Source organism: Emydura macquarii, unplaced genomic scaffold, assembly GCF_026122565.2.
Source record: "Emydura macquarii macquarii isolate MOO-44397 ecotype Brisbane River unplaced genomic scaffold, CSIRO-AGI_Emac_v2 contig_1551, whole genome shotgun sequence".
NCBI classification, from domain to species: domain Eukaryota; kingdom Metazoa; phylum Chordata; order Testudines; family Chelidae; genus Emydura; species Emydura macquarii.
Genome location: NW_027131688.1, coordinates 11,800,336 through 11,824,758, shown reverse-complemented (window position 1 = coordinate 11,824,758; position 24,423 = coordinate 11,800,336). Strand labels below are relative to the sequence as shown.

The following is a 24,423-nucleotide window of genomic DNA, read 5'->3' as shown; positions in this document are numbered from 1 at the left end:
CTAAATCTGATCTCAGATGTACATGGTGCATACATTATATAAATAAATTCATATGCGTGCACACACACCACACCTATATATAAATACACACACAGAGCACATGTGCTTGTGTGCTTATATATCTACAAATACATACAAACATACACATTTGCTTTTAGTTGGACCTAGTTATCAGTATTTGTGCGTGCATAAAACCTCTGGCAAGCTCCTATTTTAATAACGTGACATTTTGTTCTATTATTTTAACAGACGATAACTTATGATAAATACATAGAGCCTTTCATCTTAAACATCCTTCATTCATAAATATGTAACTAGTAATGGTACTCATGATTTTTCAATGTATAGTAAAAATTGAATGAAGAATTTCACTATTCCATAAAACAAGGTAAAGCAGGTAATTAAGGCAATATTCTTATCAAAAGTTCAACAGCTTTTGCCTGTTTAGAAGTTCTGGAAGTACCCTATCTAGCTTTATAAACACCTGTTTAAACACATTTATAGACATTTTCCTTGTTAAAACCCACTAAATAGAACCAATGATCTCAGATGTCCTTCATTTCTCCAAAGTCATCATTACCATCTCACAGAATACATTAACATAATTTTTGAAAACTGATACCTTTAACATGCATAAAAGAACCTTTGATTGGTTGAAATTCAATAATAATGACTGACAAAACTTTGGTGACCCTGTGATGGAAAGGTCAGTTTTCAGATTTGGGATTTTTTCCCTGTACTCAGCAGTCTATAATAAATGTACTAAATGTCAAGATTCTAACTCAACGAAATATGAAAATTATGTTTCAATCTGTGGCCTGTTATAAGAATTTTTCTGTGAGAGATGTATTTGCACACGCACTTTGTATACATCATACTGCGCATCAGGAACTTGTGCCAATTCGAGCAGGAATCAAACAGACTGAAGAGAGGTTTGGTTACTAACACCATATGTCAACATTAGGAACAAAGAAAAAATGTTTAAATCATTTTTTTCTATTTGGCAAAAGAAAAAACTAAATAAATCTGATTTTTTTAAGCCAAATAAAAACATATGCTTTACCCTTTTAGTCCAGTGTTGTTCTTCCAGGGAAAGTTAATAAGACTGGTATTTTAAATCATTTCTATTAAATGAGAAACCCAAGCAGGGCCTCAATCCTGCAACTGGATATGTAAAAGTAGACCCCTGTGGAACCCTGCAATAGGTAGGGGTCCACTCGTGTAATAGTTTGAAGGACTGGGGTACAAAGTACTACCATACGAATAAGAAAACAATTTCTATCACTCTCTTCATGTTTGTTGGAAGTTTCAAACAAACAAACAGACCCTCCAACCAACAACTCACCCACCTAAGCTTGGATGCTTGTTTTACAAATATATAATTTAATGCAAAAATAAAAAAGCTAAGTCCTAGAGTAAACTTTCAGGCATCTGTAAAAACAACTCCAATACAGAACCTCTTGTTCCTTTAGTAGCAATGGTTGATATGAATGACTTGTTTCTTCTTATGCCAGATTCCAGCTGCTTCACTTTGTTTAATACTGACTTCAAAGTTTAAACACTGTCCTGTCTCAACAAATAACCTCCCTCACATGGCATTATCAAGTGCTACCCCAGTGCTCTGAATCTAACACCTGCGGCCCTTTAATTTAACATGTTATAAACCTCCTAAAGAAAAGAGACTTTTTAAAATATTTTGCTTTTGATATTCCCCCACCCTCTTGCTTTTTCTTTTCTTTTCTTTTTTTTTTTTTTTTGTGTGCACAAAGAAGCATTACATCTGGGTTATATTTACAAAGACCTTTAACAAGAAGAGAGAGAGAACACGTATGTTGTCAGTTTCTTTTGCGATAGTGACTGTTGAGAAAAAGAAAGCCAAATGAACTCAAAGAACATGATTTAATAGCTATAAGTAGCAGTATACTTCCCAGTAGCTCTTACCTTTAAGTAATGATGTGAGGTACATATTGGGCTCAATATGTGTCCGATCCATGTCCCCCTGGTGATCTGTGTTGTAAAAACATTCATTTTAATATCTGGTAGTAGTGGAGAATTACCAAGTATGGAAACACAAGAAGGATTCTGTTCCATAAAATCAAACTTATCCCAGATTTGCTGGACTAAAATATATGATGAGAAACAGTCTATTCTTGATCCAAGCGGTTTGCATGCAAAATTGAAAAAAGAATATACCCTACAGTGGTAAGTCACTTATGTTGCTAATTATAAGTAGCAATATTTTCAATTTAGCTGTATGTCTATCTGTACTCCATATACTGACTATATAATTCAATGCTTCTGGAATTCAATTGTTTATAGAGTTGGAACTAGGTGTAGAAGAGAGGAATTAATCATATGGTCTCAAGATGCTACACATATACAGCAGAGGATATAGTATTCAATATTCTAATCACTACGACCAATAATGACAACGAAATGCACAAACTGAGTGGTTATCAACAGTTTCTCAAATAATTCCATCATACCAAATGAAGTTACTCTCCATTGTTTGAGAAGAATATTTCTCAATAAACATCACATATAAAGAAAATGCATCTGGCTGAAAAACAAACAAAACAAAACAAAAGAAAGCTATGGGGCCTAATATTGCAGCCCTTATTCAGGATGAACTCTTGCTGATTTAAATGGGAATTCTGCCTGAATGACTACAGTAGTGGGAACTAGATTATGGTAAAAGCTTTGGAATTTACATTCAAAATATGTAAATTTATCAGACATCTGTGATACCACGGAGAATTTAATGGGACCAAATGGTTACTATTCTCCTTCCTGATTATTTCACACTGCTGGAGGTGAAGGTGGGACTTCCATATACTTATATAGTTTCAGAGTGAGTGAGAGAGAGCATGTGTGTGCGCGTTTCAGAGAGAGAGAGAGAGAGAGAGAGAGGCTCTAATCTTGACTGGGACCTCTAGCCGCTACTGGAATAATAAAAACACCACAACTAGGGCAAGTTGCTCAGTGAATGCTCACCCTTCTATTTTCATGACTGAAAAACTTGACTGAAGGAGGCTAGGCTGTTCTCAGTGGTGGCAGATGACAGAACTAGGAGCAATGGTCTCAAGTTGCAGTGGGGGAGGGCTAGGGTTGGATATTAGGAAAAAGTTTTTCATTCAGAGGGTGGTGAAGCACTAGAATGGGTTACCTAGGGAGGTGGTGGAATCTCCATCCTTAGAGGTTTTTAAGGCTCGGCTTGACAAATCCCTGGCTGGGATGATTTAGTCGGGGTTGGTCCTGCTTTGAACAGGGTGTTGGACTAGATGACCTCTTGAGGTCACTTCCAACCCTAATCTTTTATGATTCTATGATTGTGCAAAACTTGGCTGCTTTGTTAGAAACCCAGAAATCCTTCAGCAAACTTGAACCAAGTTTCTAGTGAGCCTGGGCTGAGTTACAGCTGAAAGAGAGGAATTTATGACAAACACTTAGTTGTTTTGTACATACAGATTGCCATCGGTAGGGATTTAAACCTTTGACCACCGTATCTGAAAGCATGAGCCTCTACTGGTTGAGCAAAGAAACCAGATTCCTTAGTTCAAAGACTGTAGCAACTAATAAACCTCCACAAATGGACTAGAGGATACACAAAGATACACTGTCTAAGCATGTGTTAAAAGTGGTTTTGACCTAAGCTTGGAAGATTCAGTCCTCACTTGATGTAACCAAGGCTTTGTTTTCATTTAATTTTTCTTGCTTTTTTTTGGTGTAAACTGTAGTTTAAATGCAAACTATAAATATTTGTAAAAAGAAAGAAGTTTCCGTTCCCAAGTCAGTAACAAAGAGGAAGGCAATAGCTTACAAGCTAACGATTTCAAAGGCAAAATATTTGAAAATGAATTCTTCCTTTAGTCCAACAAGTCTGAGTTCAAGGTTCAGTGTTTTTCCCAAAAGAGTTGATGTTCCCACTAATGGCAAAAAATGGCGAAAAGAACAAGAAAGAAAGATTCTTCAAAATCAGAAATAATATGGGGTAAAAGATCAGTAGAGAGGGACAGATAGAAAGCAGCTCCAGAAACAAATAATACTATTGCATCTAGAAATGAGAATGGAGAATTTGTTACACAAATATTTCATTTCTGTAACTAATATCTCCACTAGTCCTTTAAATCTGGGTTGTCTTGCCCTGTAAGGATGTGGAGACAGTTAAACTCATTGGTTAGTAACGCATTTGCTTGGCCGCACTCCTTTCTCTTGGTCTCAGAAAAGTGCTTCCAATGATTTATAAAGAATTTCTCAAATAATAAGACAGTGAAATTCAATTTGAACTTTCCTCCTATACAAAAGGGAATGTGTAATTTATTCCCTGAAGAAGTGGCTGGAAATGATGAGGTGTGTCTGTTTTTAAGTGGTCCTTCTTTCCTGTCTCTGCTATTTTCCTACAAGGCAAAAGAGGTGGGGGCAGGTACTAGAAAGAAATGTCCCAATGAAGCTTCATACACCTGAAGCTGCTACCTCAAGGTACAATAAATAGGAAACAGAACAAACAAACAAAAGAAGACTTGGCTCAGACCTGTTGGGGGAAAAATTTGGCTTAGAATATCTGAAAAATAGCTACTAAAAATATTAGGTACTTACAATATATGAAAAATAGCAAGTGAAGTTGCTACTTCTGCTGGTTCTACTAACCCAGAGAAGCATGGCTAGTTGGATAGTAATTTTCTGGATCCACTACAGACAGACAACTTTGATAAAGAGCTTGTAGAGTATTAAGAATCAGTTATCATTAATCCTGAGTTAGTCAGGAAATGGTAAATGGTAAATGGAAACTTTACAGTCATGTCCTTTGAGGGGTGCTTAATATGATTGCCTTCTGTATTTTCTTTTAATTCAGCAAAAATCATTTTAAAAAAAATATTTCCCCTACATGGATCTTTTCTCATTTTCTGCAAAGTTTGACAGATAGGTGAAGGGGAAACTGATTTTAAAGTATGTTATAAAAATATTTGTAATGTTTAGTTCCAATGGTTACTTCTGATACTGTTTTGGGGTCATAAGCACATATTAAATGTCAGAATTTAGAGCTAAAGCAGCTAGTACTAAACATGCATGCATCCAGATTATTAGTTGTGGGAATTACCACTCAACACCAGTATTATGGAACTGGCCAGCACTTCCCTGCTTATGCAGACATGCACATCCACTACAGGATAGCAGCAGTAATGGCACCAGAGAGACTTCCTGCGCCTTGACATATTAATTGCAATAATAATCCCTCTAGCATACACAGTGCCAGAGATTAGAGCACCGGTATCTTAATAATGATGCAGAAGGTAGAATCCCAGAGTCAAACATATTTTTAAGCTTTAACAGTTGCTTACTTTTGTTTTTTCATTTTTAAGAATATCAGGAGAAAAATTAAAACTGAACTGATAAATAAAAGTGCATTTCAAATGCATTCAAACTCTTGCAGTTCACATTTAAATAAAAACTGGCGCCAATGAAATGTCTGAAAAAATAAAGAAATTCCTTCAATAAAGACTATATGGTGCAGTGGGTTTATGTGTTGTCCTTTGGCCTCTAGGAATTTTTCCAGCCTGGCTTGCATAGTGAAAATTACCTGTAGTTTGGTGACTCCTGCACTGTCTTTAGCACAGAATTGTCCATATTACTAAGTCACCACATAATTCACTGTGACTGTCAGTGTCTGCTTATGAAACAGGTTCAGTATGTTACAGGTCAAGACTGAGCATGTATTTGTAGAACTCTGTGGGAAGCAAGCACTCACCTGCTTATGAAATGTCATGTCATCCAGCATTTTTAATTCCTCACTTTCATTATTTCTACTATTAATTTAAGAGGGCAAGATTCAGGAAGTGAGTGTAATAGAGCACAAGCTGGCTTCTTAATAGCATTTAAAGACACTGGTTGAAATTGTGGTCCCACTGATGTCAATGGCAAAACTCTCACGAACTTAAACGGGACCAGGATTTCATCCACTGGAGCATTATTTTTCTGAAAGGTGGTGTTTAATGTGCTAGAAGTGTTATCTTAATGAAAGGGAAAAAATATTTTCTCTTGCTGGATAATTTTTCAGTTGACGGATACTACATATCCTCTAGTCCAGTGGTTCTCAGCCAGGGATACCTGTAGCCCTGGAGGTATGCAGAGGTCTTTCAGGGGATACATCAACTCTTTTAGATATTTGCCTAGTTTTACAACAGGCTACATAAAAAACACTAGCAAAGTCAGTACAAACTAAAATTTCATACCATGACTTGTTTATATTGCTCTATATACTGTACACTGAAATGTAAGTAAAATATTTATATTCCAATTGATTTATTTTATAATTATATGATAAAAATAAGAAAGTCAGCAATTGTTCAGTAATAAAGTGCTATGACATTTTTCTATTTTTATGTCTGATTTTGTAAGCAAGAAGTTTTTAAGTGAGATGAAATTTGGGGTACTCAAGACAATTTGGATCACTTGATGATTATCTGTTCTATCCATTCCCTCTGAAACACCTCGCATTGGCCACTGTCAGAAGACAGGATACTGAGCTAGACGGACCATTGGTCTGACCCAGTCTGGCCGTTCTTATGTTCTTAAATCAGACTCCTGAAAGGGCTACAGTAGTCTGGAAAGATCAAAATCCACAGCTTTAGTCAGAATCACTTATGCAGAAATGCACTATGGCTTCAAAGTTGCTGGTAGAACATGTTCCAATAAAAGTATTATAATACTGGCATCGATCAGAAGTTTTAGGAATAAATTTGTAAGCAAAGCACAAAGTGAACTATTTCACAATGAATGCACAAAATCTGCAAGTGTCTCAACAGGAAGGAAGTAAGGATGATGATACTACCCTCTGACCCTTAAATATGATCCACATCAGGTTAGCGGAGCCTTGTTGATGGGACAGTGTGTGTGGGGAAGCTTGCACTCCAGCTATCCATGCCATAGTTCTTTGGGCAGATAACTTCAGTCACCAAGGCTGTTTAATAGTCACTTTTTGCATGTAACTAACTTCACAAAAGAAACCGAAAAAAATCTAAATTTGTATCAAATGTACTAAAAGTCAGAGTTTGTATATTAACATAAGTTTCTGTAAATGGCCAGAGGGCATTGGAGTACCAACATTTTTAATACTCAAATACCCACATACTCCATGTATTTTTAAAATATTTTAGGTTGACTCTTCCAAAATTATAAGATTTTCCATGTGGAAACATTTTGCCAAGAATCAGATTATAGTATTTAAATGACAAATACCATTTTAAGATATCCATACTTACACTGTAATTACATAATTTGTATGCATACACTGCTCCAAGACAGGACATTTGTCTGAAATACTGAATAAATGTTTTTCTCTGAAAAAAGCAAACAACTAGATCCTGAACAAAAAGATCCCTTAGAGTCACTATCTTGCGGAGAACTGTAGTTTCATTTCATTTGAGTGCTATATTCTTTGATAAATATTCCCAGAACAAACACTTCTAATTCTCAAGTTGACAAACTCCTGCCAAAATGAACTTCTTTAAGAACATTTGCTAGATAGCAGAACATGGTGGTTAAAAGCCTGGGGGTTTGTCTGTACAGTCCCATAGTTCAGACTACAGGGGTGTAGCATGACCAGATGTCCTAATTTTATAGGGACAGTCCTGATATTCAGGGCTTTTTCTTATATAGGCAGCTATTAGCCCTCATCCCATCCCCATTTTTCACATCTGCTATCTGGTCACCCTACATGGGTGCAAACTGCAGCGTGTCCTAGCGTGCTGTGCTCTAATTGCCCTTTGTGGATGTTGCTGGCGTGAACAAAAAGGTACCTAAGCTCGTGTTAACTTAGTCCTGCTGAAAAGTGAGCTACGTTAACACTCACTCAGTACCTTATAGTTTGCACCAGCAGCATCCACAGGGACAGTCAGTGTGCAACGATCTGGTGAGCTCTGCAATTCACACCCCCATTGTCTACGCTGTTGTGCAATGTAGTTACAGACTGTGTGTACACACTCCAACCATTAAAAAAAAATTCTTAGCAATTAGCAAGTCCAGGATATTTTAAAGAGGCAACTCTGTATTTCTCTATATCAGGTTTGAAAATCCACTGCAGTAGCCTTTACTAGTAAGCACCAATAAAAAAAAAGTTAGAAAAATGTGAACCATCTATTTATAGGCCAACTATAGTGCAGGCAGTTGCAATGTCAGCTTCCTTCGACTGCTATGCCAAAGATCCCCTAAAGCTCTGATCTGAAGAAATGACCTAACGTAAAGACAAGAGGTAATCCTGCTCTTACAGAGTCTTAGAGAGTAGCTTAGGACCAGAGGCATGGAAAGGTTTCCTGGCAAATCTGCCATCTGTATCTTGTATAATTTTAGAGCTTCTCAAAATTTAAAACTTTATTAACTATGTATACCAGAAAATGGCAAACACTCCCCTTTGCAAAATATGCACAGCCAATCTGAAGAAAGGAAAATGACTAGCAAGAATTCCTTTTTGACACCCAGAAAGGCCAGGTGACTTCTCATTAGTACAAAATTGACTAATAGCTATAGAATCTAGTAATTTAGAAACTGTAGAAATCTACTATTGCTTAAATACATTACTTGATACTGCCACCTCACATGGTTCATTCTACCTTTTACTACACCTCCTTAAACTTCCTCTTTAATATATTTCCTCAATTTATATCTATGCCCATGTGTCCAAGTCTCCTGCCTGTTATGAGAGGCAACATTGTGAAATGGACATGACTTGACAGTTTCACTACTGCCCAAAGAGTTTGAATAGCAGCAGTGGAACTGACAAGACTTGCTAATATCAGTGTTGCTACTCTGTGAAAATCTATGAGCAGCAACAGCAAAGCTGTCTGTCTACAAACTCAGGAAGACAACACTGCATTGATTTACACTCTGTTCTTATTTGGGAAATTGTCCTTGAAGTCTAAAGGGATACATACTTAATTTTTATTTTTTAAATGAAAGCTTAAACTCTGGTGAAATTGATGGCTTAATCTCACTAAGGAAAACTGTGAGATTGGATTTTTCATGCCCTGCATATTTGACGGTGATATAATATAGACTTCCCTACTTTAAAATGATACTGAACCCAACAATCTCATTTCACATATGCCAGCAAGTATTAGCACCAAAGGCTAAAGACAAAAATCTTATCTAGAAAGTTACAGTTGGAATATCCCTATAATTCAAAAGATCTCGCACAGTACAGCAAGGGCCCACAAAAATGGTAGCTATGGCCCTGACTCTGCAAACATTTTACACTTAACTTTATGCAGTGAGTAGTCAGAGGATCAAGATCTAATTTAGTTGTACTCGTCCATCATCTGCTTACTATACTATGTGGAACCTAAATAGTCAAGTGGCATAAAACAAGGAATAGTTTTAAATTAGGCAAAATAAGACATTTCCATTTTGTTACTAAGAAAGAACTATATATCATTAATTGAGATGTACTTACATTATTAGGTTTTAAAACATCCTCTGGAATCAATTTTCTTTCCCAATATCTCTCTCTCTTTTCCTATTCTTAGATTCAGGTAATCTCTAAGGAGTTTCTTCTCTTCTGAATGTTTCAGAGGGGTAGCCGTGTTAGTCTGTATACAGCAAAAATAACAAGAGTTCTGTGGCACTTTAAAGACTAACAAACAGAGTGTGTTACCCATTTTCTGTAGTACTGCATCTGAAGAAGAAAGCTGAAGTCTCTCGAAAGCTTATGCCTGAAAATATTAAATTTGTTAGTCTTTAACCGGCCACAGAACTCTCGTTGTTTCTTCTGAATGTGTAGGAGTTGTATCCATATGATTCATATTGTAAATTTAAATAAAAATATAAATACATATAAATAAATATATACATTCTCACACATGCGTATATTTTATATATATCTATATATGGTTTTGGGTTGAGTTCCTGATTCTAAGAAAGACTCACTATGTGACCTTGGGCAAGTTAATTAATCTCTGTGTTCCTCAGTTCTGAATCTACAAATGAGAATAATACTATTTCCTTTTTCATACCCTCTGTTTGTCTTGTTTATTTAGGCCTGGTGTACACTAGAGAGTTCTGTCGACAAAAGTCAACAGTGCTGGTGTACACACTATAGTCATTCCCCCGCTGACAAAACTGCCCTGTTTTTTTTTTTTTTTGACAAAATAAAACCTTGACGAGAAGCGTAGGGCTTTTGTTGGCAGAGCTAGGGCGACACAGTGTCCTTGTAGCGGTGGAGGGGCTGTCATAAGAAAGCCGGGGCATGCTCCCGGGTGGGAGTGGGCTGAGAAGCTGCGAGCTGGGACCGAGCAGGATGCGGCCGGCTGCCGCCCGCTGTGAGCCAGGACGCAGATGGCTGGAGCCCAGGTCTTGGCTGTGAGCCAGGACTGGGGCAGCTGCCAACCGGCTCCCGGCTGTGAGCCGGGATCAGGAAAGCCATAGGTGGCTGCTGCCCAGATCCTGGCTGCGATCCGGGACCGAGCAGGAGGCAGAGGTGGGTGGTTGCCGCCTGCTGCGAGCCAGGATGCAGGCAACTGGAGGCAGGTCCCGGCTATGAGCCAGGACTAGGGTGGCTGCCACTCGGCTCCCAGCTGTGAACTGGGACCGGGCAGGATGAGGGTGGCTGCCATCCGGCTCCCAGCCCTGACGCAGGTGGCTGCTGCCCAGCTCCTAGCTGGGAGCCAGGGGAACGTGGCAGTGGGTGGCTGCCGCCTGCTTTGAGCCAAGACCCGGCGGGATGCGGGCAGCTGTTGGAGCCAGACGGGATGCAGCACTGGGCAGCTACCACCCACTGCAAGCTGGGACCAGGCAGGATGAGGGCAGCTTCCGTCTGTCTTCTGGCTGCGAGCCGGTACAGGACAGGATGTGGCGGCTGCAGCTGTGCTCCTGGTTGGGAGGCGGGGGCAGCCCATAGGGAGCCTGGGAGCCTGTGGGCTCCAGGCACGGAGCTGAGAGACGGGGCTCTCAGCTCCAAACACTGCCACTTAGGTCTATGGAAGTGTTCCTGATGAGGACGCACTCCACCAACAAAAGGAGAGCAGTGTGGACATCAGCCACCGCAGCAATTATAGAGTTGGCTGGAAATCGACATACATTGACAAACTTTCCTAGTGTAGACAAGGCCTTAGACTGTCAACTCTTTGGGGTGGGGACTGTCTCTCACTGTGTGTTTGTACAGCACTTAGCACAATGGGACCCTGAAAGTGATTGGAGCCTCTCAGTGCTTCTGTAATAAAAATAATAGTTTTATTGCACAAATTACAGTACAAGAGATCTGATCCTTCTCTCCTTTATTTAAGACAATTAATATACTTTTGCAGAATTAAATATTCTTCACTGTTCGGTTTTTAGATGGCAATTTTTTTTATATGTATAAAAGTGAGTTGGATTCAACGCCAGCTAGAGTTGATGACATTGTTCACATGGTCTGCGTTTAGTGAGCACAAAAAGCCCCTTGTCTCAACAGGAAATCTATTCTAAATCTGATAAGAAAAATCCTAGTTAAGAAGCATTTGCTTGTTTTATTTTCACTTATCAGGCTTTAATGTAACGTATACCACAGAAAATGAATTTAAACAAAATTAAATAAGGACAGCTATGCTATCTCTAAACATTACTCATTTAATATACATTAGCTTTTGAAAAGAATATACAGTGATCTCTCAGATACAGGAAGCTGCTACAAAATAAAAACTGGACCATGACACAAACTAAAGAAAAGCTTTAAAGAATTTTTGTTGAAAATAGAGTTCAACAAAATGTATTCTGTTCACTGTACACACGACACCAATGGGAATAAGAGCCAGTTCAAGTTCTAAGTTACCATTACTTGGGTAATAGTTTCAAGCTGCAAGGCACAGCTGTATAGGCCCAGCCAGACAAGCTATCACAGCAATGCTTTGATAGCATGAGGCCCTTAAGTGTCAGGATATAGAAAAGGCAGCAGTTGTTGGCTGTGAAAACAGTCTGATACAAACCAGATGGGGACTTACTTGATGGGCAACACAAAGGAAAACAATTGGCTCATTCAACAAAGTCAGGCCACTGCCCCAGAGAATTAACAGAAGACAATAACCATCAACCAGAGCGGATACAAACAAGAAACAGCTATGTGGTTATGGCTTAAAGAATTGTTTCTCTTCAGACTAAACACCAAGTTTTGATTTCTAATTCGTATATTCATTAAGTTCAGTCTAGTTTACTGGTCCCTCTTCCTACAAAGTCATCCATACATTTCATTTACAGAATTTCTGCTTTCCAACACCTACTTAAACAGGAAAAAGTTAAATGACAATGAAGGAATATATTATTTTAATGTTTCCTGGAGAAGGTGAAGACTACAGACCACTTTGTAAATTTTGGAAAACTATGGCAGATCCACAATGACTAGCTCTGAAATATACAATATTAGTGTGGCAATCTTTAATAGTACTTTTTAAAAAATGGACAAAATCCACTAGTCACTTGCCAGATTTCTGTATACACTCATATACAAATGCTTTCCAGTTTTGTGCAGATTTCCTTGACTTTACCAAAAGTGAACCCAGACTGAGTATGCTACAGTGTAATAGTCGTATGTATAATAAAAAGCTGTTTTTGGAGTAATTTGTAATTCTAAAATAAAAATAAACTGGTTATTTCTGTAAGTCATAACTCATAAAACTTCATTTTTTAGCAACAAGCTTGCAAAAGATTATAGTCCAAAATCTTAATTGCTCTTGCAGTTTTATTACAGGAAATATAAGAGTGACATATGAAAAGGTATTTTGATTACAAATGACTTATTGAGAATGCACAATAAGTCAGACGTCTAAGGGCCTCCTGCAAAACTAGACTCAGGCTAAAAAGATCCTCACAACTTTTCCCTACTGCATACTTCAAAGCATCAACCCTGAAGGCTCTGCACTGCAGCTAGCCTTTGAGTCCAAAATGGTATGCCCTTAGGAACAAACCAACGCTGCTACCTAGTCATTCCCAGTTTCCAGTTATTAGGTAGCTTAGTCTGCAAGTGTGGTTCTACTTTGCACAAAAATATCTAAAAATGGCACCTTCTTACTTATTTGATCTTCTCCCTGCAAATATTCACATTCATATCTGTTCACTTTAGTGACAAAAGTAATGTTTTACTCTTATTATTGCCACAGAGACAACACAACAAAGGAGTAATGAGTAAGGCCCTACTTGAATTGCAGGATGATTGTCAGAAAATTGCAGCTGAGTTGCGGACAAGCCATGGAAAATTGTGGACAAGTAACAATGGACCTTGTTATTTGAGATAATAAAGTCCATTATTACCTTTCCACGATTTTCCATTGACTGAGAGTGGTGACTTCCACTGCTGGCCACCCAGGGCTGAGAGTGGGGACTTCTGCTGTCGGCCACTTAGAGCTGACAGCCAGGGCTCCTGGTCTAAGCCCTGCGCATGGAAGGGCTCTTGCTGTCAAAATTGTAGTGAAAGCCTAATATTGTGGAATCTGCAATTTCCTCTACATCGCAAGTTAAGTAGGGCCTTAGTAATGAGCTGATTCCATTCTGGCTCGCACATCTTATCAGCAAAATGGTTAACTAAATTTCCAAAAGCAGGGCCAAATTCTACGAACCCAAATGAAGCAGAATGACCACAGGCACAGCAAAGAGCAAAATCTGTCCTGGAGAATCATTACTATGTGACTCTCAGTTCCTAGGGTGAGCCTGCAGATCTGACAGTCAGAATACGTTGTGTGTAAGCTGAACAAAATTGATATGGCTCCCTTCATAATGCCATTTCCACCAAGCCACCCATCAGAAGAGAAGAGCAGCCCCTAGCAGAGAGTGCATCTCAGAGCTGCACATTCTCCCAGGCCTATGTTTACGAGAGGAGGAAAGAGGAACTGACTGTTCCTCAAAAACAGCAAGGCACTGGCTCCAAAAAAATGTCTTCAGACTCTCAGTGCAGAAAACACCTCTGGCAATGACAGCGCCCTAAGGCCCAGCTGGCGAAGAGGCTGGCACAGACTGACTCTCTGGCATCAAAGGCCCCCAACTCACAGGAAGCTCCTTGAACATACTTGACACCTCATCTTCAGAAGCAAGAGTGCCATGTGTACTCTTGCTGTTTGTGCATGCCTAGGCACAGCTCCTAGTACAGGAATAAGCAACATATGCTTTTAAGAAGTTAATTGTGCATTTACACAATAGCTCAATGTAGTAAATATTTCCCATTTTAAAATACCATAATTATGATTTACATAAGAGTGGCCATTATGGCCTGTCAAGTAAACAGCACCATCTCATAGAGACCTACAATTATGGTCTTGGGAGTATTAAAGAACAACTTAACATAATGGAAATTAAACTGTCAAAAAGTACCAAGGTTTTTACTTAAACCTATTATACCATGGACATCCTGAGTTAGAAACAGAAACTGCAGCTGTCACGCTGCCCTTAACTAATGCAACTATGCCTTGTCTGGTAATATGTACAGTACATAAGATCAGATAACAATATTAGACCCCGATATTATTTCCTATCTGTAACAACTTAAGTTAAGATAGGGATCAGCAGGCCAGCCCCATTTTTAGCATTAAGTCTGAACTGCCTTGATTTGTGGTCGAGTCAGAATTTTAACAGACTGTGTGGCCCGTGCAATATTAATTTTATTTTCTATATACAGTTTATGATTTATTATTTGGTACTTAGTCCATAAGCCTGTCTGATGTCAAAGAATAAAAACTGATATGATGTCAAAGTCATGCCATATACAAAGGAGAGCCAGAGCCTTTCCCTAGCCAAAGTCTGGAAAGCTTTTTGTAACATCCTCAGTCGCTATCTCGCCTGTTCAGAACTATGAGCTGCTGCTGCTTTAAAGCAATACACCATGACTGAAGATTAAAAAACAAAACAGAACAGTGCCCTAAGTGACAATTTAGATACAATGGCTCTAAATCTGTTAGTTTTTCCATATGAACTCCTAATTATTCTTTTCTAAATGACAGAATTCATAAGTAACAGAACATAGTAGTGGACAAAGCTGTAGGGTTTAAGCCCTCCCCACCACTAATATAGTATATAATATATTAATATTCTACTTGTTAATGAGTACGGCCAGAGCCGTCCCTAAAGTACAGGGAATTTGGGCAACCGCCTCAGGCCCCGCACTTCGGGGGGCCCTACGTCGGACTGGGCAGGAAGCAGCCGGCTGCTGACAGGGTCCCAGATTTGCGCCGGGACCAGGCGGGAGGCCCACACAGTGACATTTGCCCCGGGCCCTGCACCACGCCCTGAGTACAGCAAAAGGCAGTTTTGACTAAATAGGTGTTTGAGATGAAAATTTATTTTCTTATATTATGCTTTCAAAACTCCACTTTTGTTGAAGAGAAAAAATGTGTAAACAGTTTTTAATAATGCATGCATGATCAGACATTGTTACAAAATGTAACTTTATTTGTAGATTGGGAAATTAGTAACAGCTCACATATGCCTGCTGTGCTCTTCAGTTATCAGTTCTTATAATATTTAGGGAGAAGGCAGAGTTGGCAGACTATTTTATTGACAACATCACAAATTGCCAATAAACAGAACTACAGTCTGCCTTATACAGTTTCCTTAACTTGAAATATATCCTCGATAACATTCATTTTACACTGTTACTTTACATGCAAACTTACCAGGAGCAGAGAGTTTTGAGAAATGTGACAAACGGGAGCTGGAAAGAGCTATAAGTGGTTTTTTGTATACTGGCTAGCCTTTGTAACAATTTGTTGTGATGGTTTGATGCATTCGACATTTAAATGCCAAATCTGCTACAGAAAACCTAAGCTCTGCACACAGCATGAAATGGGCATGCTGGTTAATCTCAGGGAAGCCAGGCCAAAAAAAAAAAAAAAATTACATCAAATCCACAGATAAAACACTAACTGCATTGTATGGGCACAGGAAAGACATCATTCAGCTTAGCCATTTTACAACATTTTACAACAGTTGTGTTCAAATATGTCTATGATGCTGACTGTCCAAATACTTTTAGTCTTTCTAGTCATGTCACAGCTGTGCTCCAGCTCCCAACAGTGCAAGGATGGGACCTTGTCACCAAGAAGTTTTTGAAAAAGCCAATTATGTTTAATGGGTTAGGGAGGCATAATATGTAAATATCCTTCCCCATTGTAAAAGTAAATATTATAGGTATTAGCTGCACAGGCAGCCAGAAAGCTAAAGCTGTCTCATCACCCAGGTTATGCTACTTTTATCAACATATCTGGTCACCCCATTTCTCCTCCCACAAGCAATCTCACAGCCAGCTGGACTCCTTTAACATTTTCATTTTGATTTGGAAACTGTCTAGGGGCTGCCTTAGGTAAGGGTAAAGTTAAAAGATGCCCAGTTTTCTCTTTCCAGGGATAGCCACATATACACTTGAGAGGAAAGCAGAAGTAGCTCATTACACTGCTAGATACTGGAGTTTCTCCAGCAGCTGATCTATAAAGGGCAACCTCTGCTTTCCCTCACAACCTAGAACAAACAATGAACACGTGCAAAATGGCAAAAATAAGGTTTTCACCACCATTTTTTCTTATCACTCTACCATGAGCCATCTCTTCAAAGCTGAAGGATGTTTGCAAACTCTCTAGGATTGTTTCTGTGTGTGTGTACACACACTGGGGCCTTTAGTTACTATTCTAATATAAATGTTTGTTAATAAAGAATAATCTTCCCTAAAATTTGGTATTTAAACTAATTTAAAATATTCTAATAGCAAAAAGTCAAGGGAGGATACGTACTCTAGAATGCTGCTGTACATCTCATTTGGACAACTTTGTGCCTCAGAACACATTCATAGCATGTGCCAAGAACTTATTAACGAACACCCTCTTGTACCTAACTGGTATATCAATCAAGACACTCAATTTACTCTTCATTCTACTTTTTTGGTAACCCAAAGGAATAACCACATGGTTAAATGAGAATCCAGCCCTAAGAATCTAATGCCCTGTCATTATAAAGGGGGCCTTAAAATTGGTGTAAAGGTCAGAATGTTGTAAACAGGCATTGGTATAAATGAGAATTAAGCCCAGAAGGGACCATTAGGATCCTCTCGCCTGACCTTTTGAGTAATATAGGCCAAAGAACTATTAAGGACAGTTTTATTTTATTTGATGCATGTCAGTTCTCTCTTACTAAACCATGGGCACAGAGCTGTGGAAGTGATAATTTGTGAGGAAGTTCTTTTCTGCAGGAAAAAGTAACTGAAAACAACTCTTGGACTGATGTAAGCATTAAATACGTGGGGAGTCTCTGTCCTTTAAGTGGCTTGCCCAAGCCCATTCATTGTTTGTCTCCCCCATTTATGTAAGCGATGTATGCATGAAAGGGGAAAGCAGGTCAGCCGCTCCAGCTTGCTACCATCTGCTTTCATTCAGAATTACTCAGGATCAGTGCCAGTGGGACCAGTGCCCATCTAGGATTTTTTGTTTTGTTTTTTCCCCCCTCTCTTTACAATGAAGGCAACAGCAATTACTGTAAGTTCCCAAAAGTGCATACAAATCACAATAATAATACAAAGCTGCTTCAGTCAGACCCTAGCATATTTAAGAATCCCACATACACTGTGAGAAAGATGATTTTGGCAGACATATTATGGATGGACTGGAGGGGAGCGAGGTTAATATCCAGAACTCTCAAGAGTTTATCTGGCATTCACCGTGGGGCCAAGGAGCTGCAGGATCGAGTTTCACCGGTGGTGCACAATCAATCCCCTTTGTGGGTTACCCACCATTACTCAAAGTATGAGGAGCTCAGTAGTTCTACAGGCAGACAGCCACTTGAGGTGCTCCAACTCTCAGAGAGGGATGATCTGAGGTCCAAAAAGAAGCAGAGTAAAATTCCACCCAGACTGCTAAACATCTCTGCGGCTGAAGAGGAGACATGTGGAAGGAGAAGATAAAAGTAAGATGTCTCTGACCCAAGTAGAAACTGAGCCCCTTAAAATGGCTCCCCCGAAAAATACATAAAAATTGGCTTATGAGTATATATGGCAATCACACACTTGGAACAAGCTCCAAGTACTTAAGGTTAGTTATTAGGGATGTACTTGCTGTGTTGCCTCATGTGCATGGTGCCTGGTAGGACAAGGAGTGCCAGAAGGAGCAATAATAATACTCTGTTCTTATCCTGAACCTTCCAACTAAATATATCAAAGCATATAAGTGCAGTGAGATGTAGATAACTATTCACTTAATTAGAATCCTGCTGGGAAGTTCCTTGACCCATGCACATTTAGGGACATAAGCTACAACAAAAGTGGAAGACTGTCCAAAATAAGTGTTCTCATATTGCAGCTGTACATCCTTTAGCCATCCCAATAATCTATGTTCGTATATGGACCCATTTCTGTAACATTGGAGTATCTCTTCCGAATACATAGGGCTTAAGAAAAAATACCAGGAAAACAGATTGAGGCAGCAAAGTCCCTGAGTACAAGAACGAAGAGGGGTTGTTGTGAGAACTACCTAACCTTTATGAAATATGATAAATGAAGGATTAGCCAAAGGGGCATGAAAATGCGCTGACCTGAAGTGACTGAATGAAAAATCTACCTTACAAGGGAAAAATAAGAGAGATACATGGACAGCCCCACACTGTTTGAAAATACATGCCAAGGAAAAAACATGCCCAGGAAGTATGGGTAAAAGAGTAGAGTGGGATTACTGCCAGTACCAATGATTTCATTTGTCCCAGTTCCCACAGCAATGGCTTACAGAATGCCCGGAATCATTGATAACACTCACCCCAATATTTTAAGAAAAAGTCTTTTCAATATTATTGCATTGTAGTTTATGATGTGAGATACTGTGACGTTACAAAAGCTCCTTCTCCCACTCCTCTTAAAGACACTTCCAGTTTATCTTGTAGATATTAAAATTATTTCTGAGGTTCTAGGGGCAGCGATATGAACCCTAAATGTTATGCTAACAATACTTCAGTTATGGGTCAGAGGCCATTAAGCCCTGAAAGTACCTATAATGTTTTAAGGCACTTTTACATTTTCCAAAAATATCACCCCGAGCTGACAATTCTTATGGTTGTTTTTCCACCAAGGACAGTTTTTGGAAAGTTTGATCAATTCTCTTTGGCTGGTTTTGAACTATCAAAACATGTAGGGGTAGGAAGATGCAGGGCTGCATGTTCTTCTACTGCTCATATTTTTCAGATGCTTCCTTTGCATTTGAATAAGTGGCGCTTTTTTTTTTTTTTTTTTTTTTTTTTTAAATTTCAACATTGGATGACTTGGAATTCATTTTTTTAAATACTCACATTTCTTCAAACATCAAAATTATTTGAAGTTCTCAGTGTCAGTGTCGTTCAAGGGTAATTTGCCCACGTGGAAGTGTCTGAAAGTAGGGAGACTCCTTAGGATGGGAACCCAAATGGCCTCACATGCCCTTACAATCACTGGCAACACCTGCTGCTCACTCTCCTGGGGGGGGGAGGGGAGGATGATGGTGGAAGGATCTTTCCCAAGATGGGGTCCCCTGGGAATAGAAGCAGGGACTTACAAGGCCTTACCTGCCCACTGCAATCACTGCTGCTCATCTTTTTCCTCCCACTTCCTAGCAGTAGAATACATAAGAGTGTATTTCAATTATTCAACATTCAAATTAATGTGTGAGGGACCACAATCTATTATCACACCTGAAAAATAAGCCAGGCAATTGAATGGAATAAAACAACCTTAATGCCACACTATGACTGACATTTTAAATGTACAAAAGTCAGGAAATTCAAAGACATTGTTCCCAGAGAAACTGTAACTCAACCACATAGTAACTTTTAGGCTTTTACACCACCTAGTGTTAAACAAATGACTATCTGTGGGCAAAGGGGCAGAGTTATAGTTGCTGTGGGAATCAGCTTGCATTTCCTGATTCATGTATATTTAAAATCTCCACCATAATATGTGATCTGTGAAGGAGATCACAAGTTGGAGAAATATTAACTGAATATTTCTGATATTCACTGTAATATCACTGTGACGGGCACAGTATAAGAACTTAAATAGAACTGAATGGAGCAGGGATAACAAGAAAAATTATGTAAAGTTCTACTGGAAATATGCCATTGCAAACTGCCTGAATTACAGCTATCCAATTTCATGACTTCAATTTCTAATTCTGTGTCTCAGCAAATAGTCACCAAAGAACAAGAAACTGAAAATGCAGTATGGGTTATATTCTGACAGCCTGTGTTGTCAGGTAGAAAAAGACAGTTACTAACTTTTTGTAACTGTTGTTCTTTGAGATGTGTCGCTCATGTCCATTCCAATTAGGTGCGTGCACACCTCATACACGATTGCTGGAAGGTTTTTCCCCCAGTGGTACCTCTAGGGTCGCCTCTGGTACCCCCTGGAGTCGTGCCTCCATGATGCCCTATATAGGGCTCTGCTGACCCTCCACCTTCTCAGTTCCTTCTTGCTGGCAGACTCCGATAGAGGGGCAGACAGGCGGGTCTTGGAATGGACATGAGCAACGCATCTCGAAAAACAACAGTTACAAAAGGTTAGTAACCGTCTTTTCTTCTTCGACTGCTTGCTCATGTTGATTCCAATTAGGTGACTCATGAGCAACACCCCAGGGGGTGGGGGCGGAGTTCAACGTGATACTGACTGAGAACTGCCCTGCCGACCGCTACATCTTCCCTGGCTTGGTGACTGATGGTGTAGTATGTCACAAAAGTGTAGATGGAAGACCATGTCGCTGCCCTACAGATGTCCTGGATCAGGACTTGGGCCAGGAAGGCAGTTGAGATCCCCTGGGCCCTTGTGGAGTGAGCTGCCAATGGCGGGGCAGGCACATTTGCCAGGTTGTAACATGCCTTGATGCATGACGTGATCCACGATGAGATCCTCTGTGATGAGACCAGGAGGCCCTTCTTTCTATCGGCCACTGCTATGAAGAGCTGAGATAACTTCCTAAAATGTCTCGTTATTTTGATATAGAAGGCCAATGTCCTCCTAACATCTAAGGAGTGAAGGCTCTGCTCACGGCTGCTAGCATGTGGTTTGGGATAGAAAATCGAAAGAAAAATGTCCTGGTTTGAATGAAACTGCGAAACTACCTTTGGAAGGAAGGCTGGGTGTGGTCGCAGGCGAACATTTTCTGTAAAGAAGACCATATACAGAGGCTCCGACGTCAAGAATCTTAGTTCTGAAACCCTTCTGGCTGATTTAATGGTCACTAGAAAGGTTACCTTCCATGACAGGCACAAGAAAGAGCATGTCACCAACGATTCAAATGGTGGCCTCATCAGCACAGACAGCACCAGATTAAGGTCCCATTGGGGAACCGGTTGATGTGTTTGAGGGAACAATCTGTCGTGGCCCTTGAGGAAGTGACCTACCATGTGGTTTGAGAAGATTGAATGGCCAGCCACCATAGATGGAAAGCTGAAATCGCAGCAAGGTGGACTCTAATCGAAGATATTTTTAGCCCCTGATGTTTTAGATGTAAAAGGTAGTCCAGGACGAGAGGAATTGTTGAAATCTCCGGGGAAGTGTCTTTCTATCTAGACCAAATGGAGAATCTCTTCCATTTTGCCAGGTAGGTAGCCGTAGTGGAGGGTTTCCTACTTCCCAGTAGGATTTTCCTGATCTGCTCCTAGCACTCCATCTCTCCCTGGTTCAGCCACGGAGCTTCCATGCTGTAAGGTGCAGGGACTGCAGGTTTGGGTGGCAAATGCAGCCGTGGTCTTGTGTGATCAAGTCTGGCACTAGTGGGAGACTGATTGGGCTCTCCACTGAGAGCTTGAAAAGTGTGGGAAACCAGTGTTGTTGCAGACATGCCGGAGGTATCAAGATCATTAGTGCCTTGTCCTTCCTGGTCTTCAGAAGGATCTTGTGTTCCAGAGATATCGGGGGAAAGGCATAGAGAAGATGACCTGACCAGGGAATGAGGAAAGCTTCTGCAAACGACCCTGGGATGTCGTTCTGGAAAGAGCAGAATTGAGCACATTTTCTGCTGGACCTCATCGTAAATAGATCTATCTGGAGAATCTCCCACCTTCGGAAGATGTTGTTGATCATGTCTGGACGGAGAAACCATTTGTGTGTAGATATTGACCTGCTGAGGTGGTCTGCGAGTATGTTCTGGATCCTGGAAGGTCTGAGGCTTCTATATGTATTGCATTCACTATACAGAAATGCCAGAGGTTGAGGGCTTCTTGACACAGGCGAGAGGAGCGAGTACCACCCTGCCTGTTTATATAACACATTGCTGTCATGCTCTCCATTTTGACTGTGATGCGCTTGCCCTCCAGATGAGGCCTGAAGGCTTGACAGGCAAGTCATACTGCTCTTAATTCTCTCACGCTGATGTGGATTGACAGTCTTCTTGCGACCACAGCCCCTGGATCCTCAGGGAGCCCAAATTGTTCCCCCCAGCCCGTGTCTGACATGTCAGTTACTAGGGTGAGGGTGGGGGATGGACCTGAACATGGAACTCCTGCACATACCACACCCTGGTTTAACCACCAGCAGAGTGAGACCAATACCGGTGTTGGGATTGACACTACCTTTTTTAAGCTGTCCCTGGATGGCCGGTACACTGTGGCCAGCCATGTCTGTAAAGATCTCAGGCACAGTCTGGCACACTGGACTACATAAGTACAGGCTACCAAGTGGCCCAATAGTCTTAGACAATTTCTGACAGTGGTCCTGGGATATCGTTCCCATTCCTCTATGATGGAAAGTATGGACCTGAAATGAGCTTCCAGAAGAAAGGCCCTGGTTAGGTTCAAGTCTATGACCGCCTTATAAACTCTGTCCTTTGAGTGAACACTAGGGCTGACTTTTGTGTGTTGATCAGGAGGCCTAAGTTGTCAAACATCAGGGTTACTAGCTCTATGTCCAATTGCACCTGCTGCCAGGAGTGCCCTTTGATCAACCAGACATCTAAATGGGGTAGACTTATATCCCTCTTCACCTGATGAACGTGACCACCACTGCCATGCACTTTGTAAAGACTCTGGGTGCCACTAAGACTGGTCAAACGGTAGCACCGCAAACTGGTAGTGGGATTGCCCACCATGAATCAGAGAAATCTCCTGTGCTTTGGGATGATTGATAACATGGAAGTAATGCATCCGTCAGGTCGAGGGCAGCATATCAATCTCCTGGATCCAGTGAGGGAATGACTGGTGCCAGGGAGACCACATGGAACTTCAACTTTTTCATGTATTTGTTGAGGTTTCTCAGGTCTAAAATCAGTCTGAGACCGCTCTTGGCTTTTGGTATTAGGAAAAAAGAGTCACTTACCTTTGGTAACTGTTGTTCTTCGAGATGTGTTGCTCATGTCCATTCCAAGCAGGTGTGCGTGTGCTGCATGCACAGTTGTTGGGAAATTTTTCCCCCAGCGGTACCCTTCGGGTCAGTGCAAGCACCCCCTGGAGTGGTGCCACCATGGTGCTGTATCTAGGGGCCTGCCAACCCGCCGTCTCTCCAGTTCCTTCTTGCCGATCAGCTCTGACAAGAGTGGTAGGCGGGTGGATCTTGGAATGGACATGAGCAACACATCTCGAAGAACAACAGTTACGGAAGGGAAGTAACCGTTTTTTCTTCTTCGAGTGCTTGCTCATGTCAATTCCAAGCAGGTGATTCACAAGCAGACCAACAGAGGAGGGGTCGGAGCTCACGAGATTGCTGACTGGAGCACTTATCCGCCAAAATCCCTGGCATGCTGGGTGATGGTGTAATGCGAAGTAAATGTGTGAATAGAAGACCAGGTTGCAGCCCTACAGATTTCCTGTGTGGAAATGTTGCCAGAAATGCTGCTGACGAGGCCCTGAGCTCTCGTGGAGTGTGCTGTTAGAGTTGAGCTGGCACCTTGGCTACGTCATAACACGTCCTTATACGCGAGGAAATCCATGACGAGACCCTCTGAGAGAATACTGGGAGTCCCTTCATCCTATCTGTTATGGCGATCAAGAGCTGATTTGATTTACGGAAAAGTTTTGTTCGCTCTACATAAAATGCCAGCCAATGCCTGTCTGACATCCAGGGAGTGATGACTGCATTCTCTGCTACTGGCATGCAGCTTTGGAAAGAACACAGGCAAGAAAATATCTTGACTAGTGTGAAAATGAGAGACCACTTTGGGCAGGAAATCTGGGTGTGGGCGCAACTGCACCTTATCCTTATAAAAAACTGTATACGGGGGCTCTGAGGTCAGTGCCTTGAGTTCAGACTGTCCCCCTGTCGGGTTGGTAAATCAACACCAGCCATAACTGGAGAGGTCTGAGACGCAGCCTCGAATGCTGGACCACGTACATGCAGGAGGCCATGTGGCCTAGGAGCATCATGCAATTTCGGGCTGTCATGGTAGTAAAGTTGCCGAGGGACCTTATGATAGAGCCCATAGTCTGGAAACGAGACTCTGGCAGCAGAGTTCTGGCCTGTACTGAGTCCAGGACTGCCCCAATGAA

At 40.7% G+C, this 24,423-nt stretch overlaps 1 protein-coding gene across 3 annotated transcripts in view; it reads right to left on the bottom strand.

The window, feature by feature from the left end:
- The window catches only part of KIAA0586 (KIAA0586 ortholog), a 117,092-nt gene that overhangs the window by 4,088 nt on the left and 88,581 nt on the right, over positions 1-24,423 (bottom strand). For all 3 annotated transcript variants that reach the window (XM_067554875.1, XM_067554873.1, XM_067554874.1), the window contains exon 32: positions 1,942-2,007. In XM_067554875.1, the coding sequence (XP_067410976.1) occupies positions 1,942-2,007 (66 nt within the window). The remainder of the gene's footprint in view (positions 1-1,941; positions 2,008-24,423) is intronic.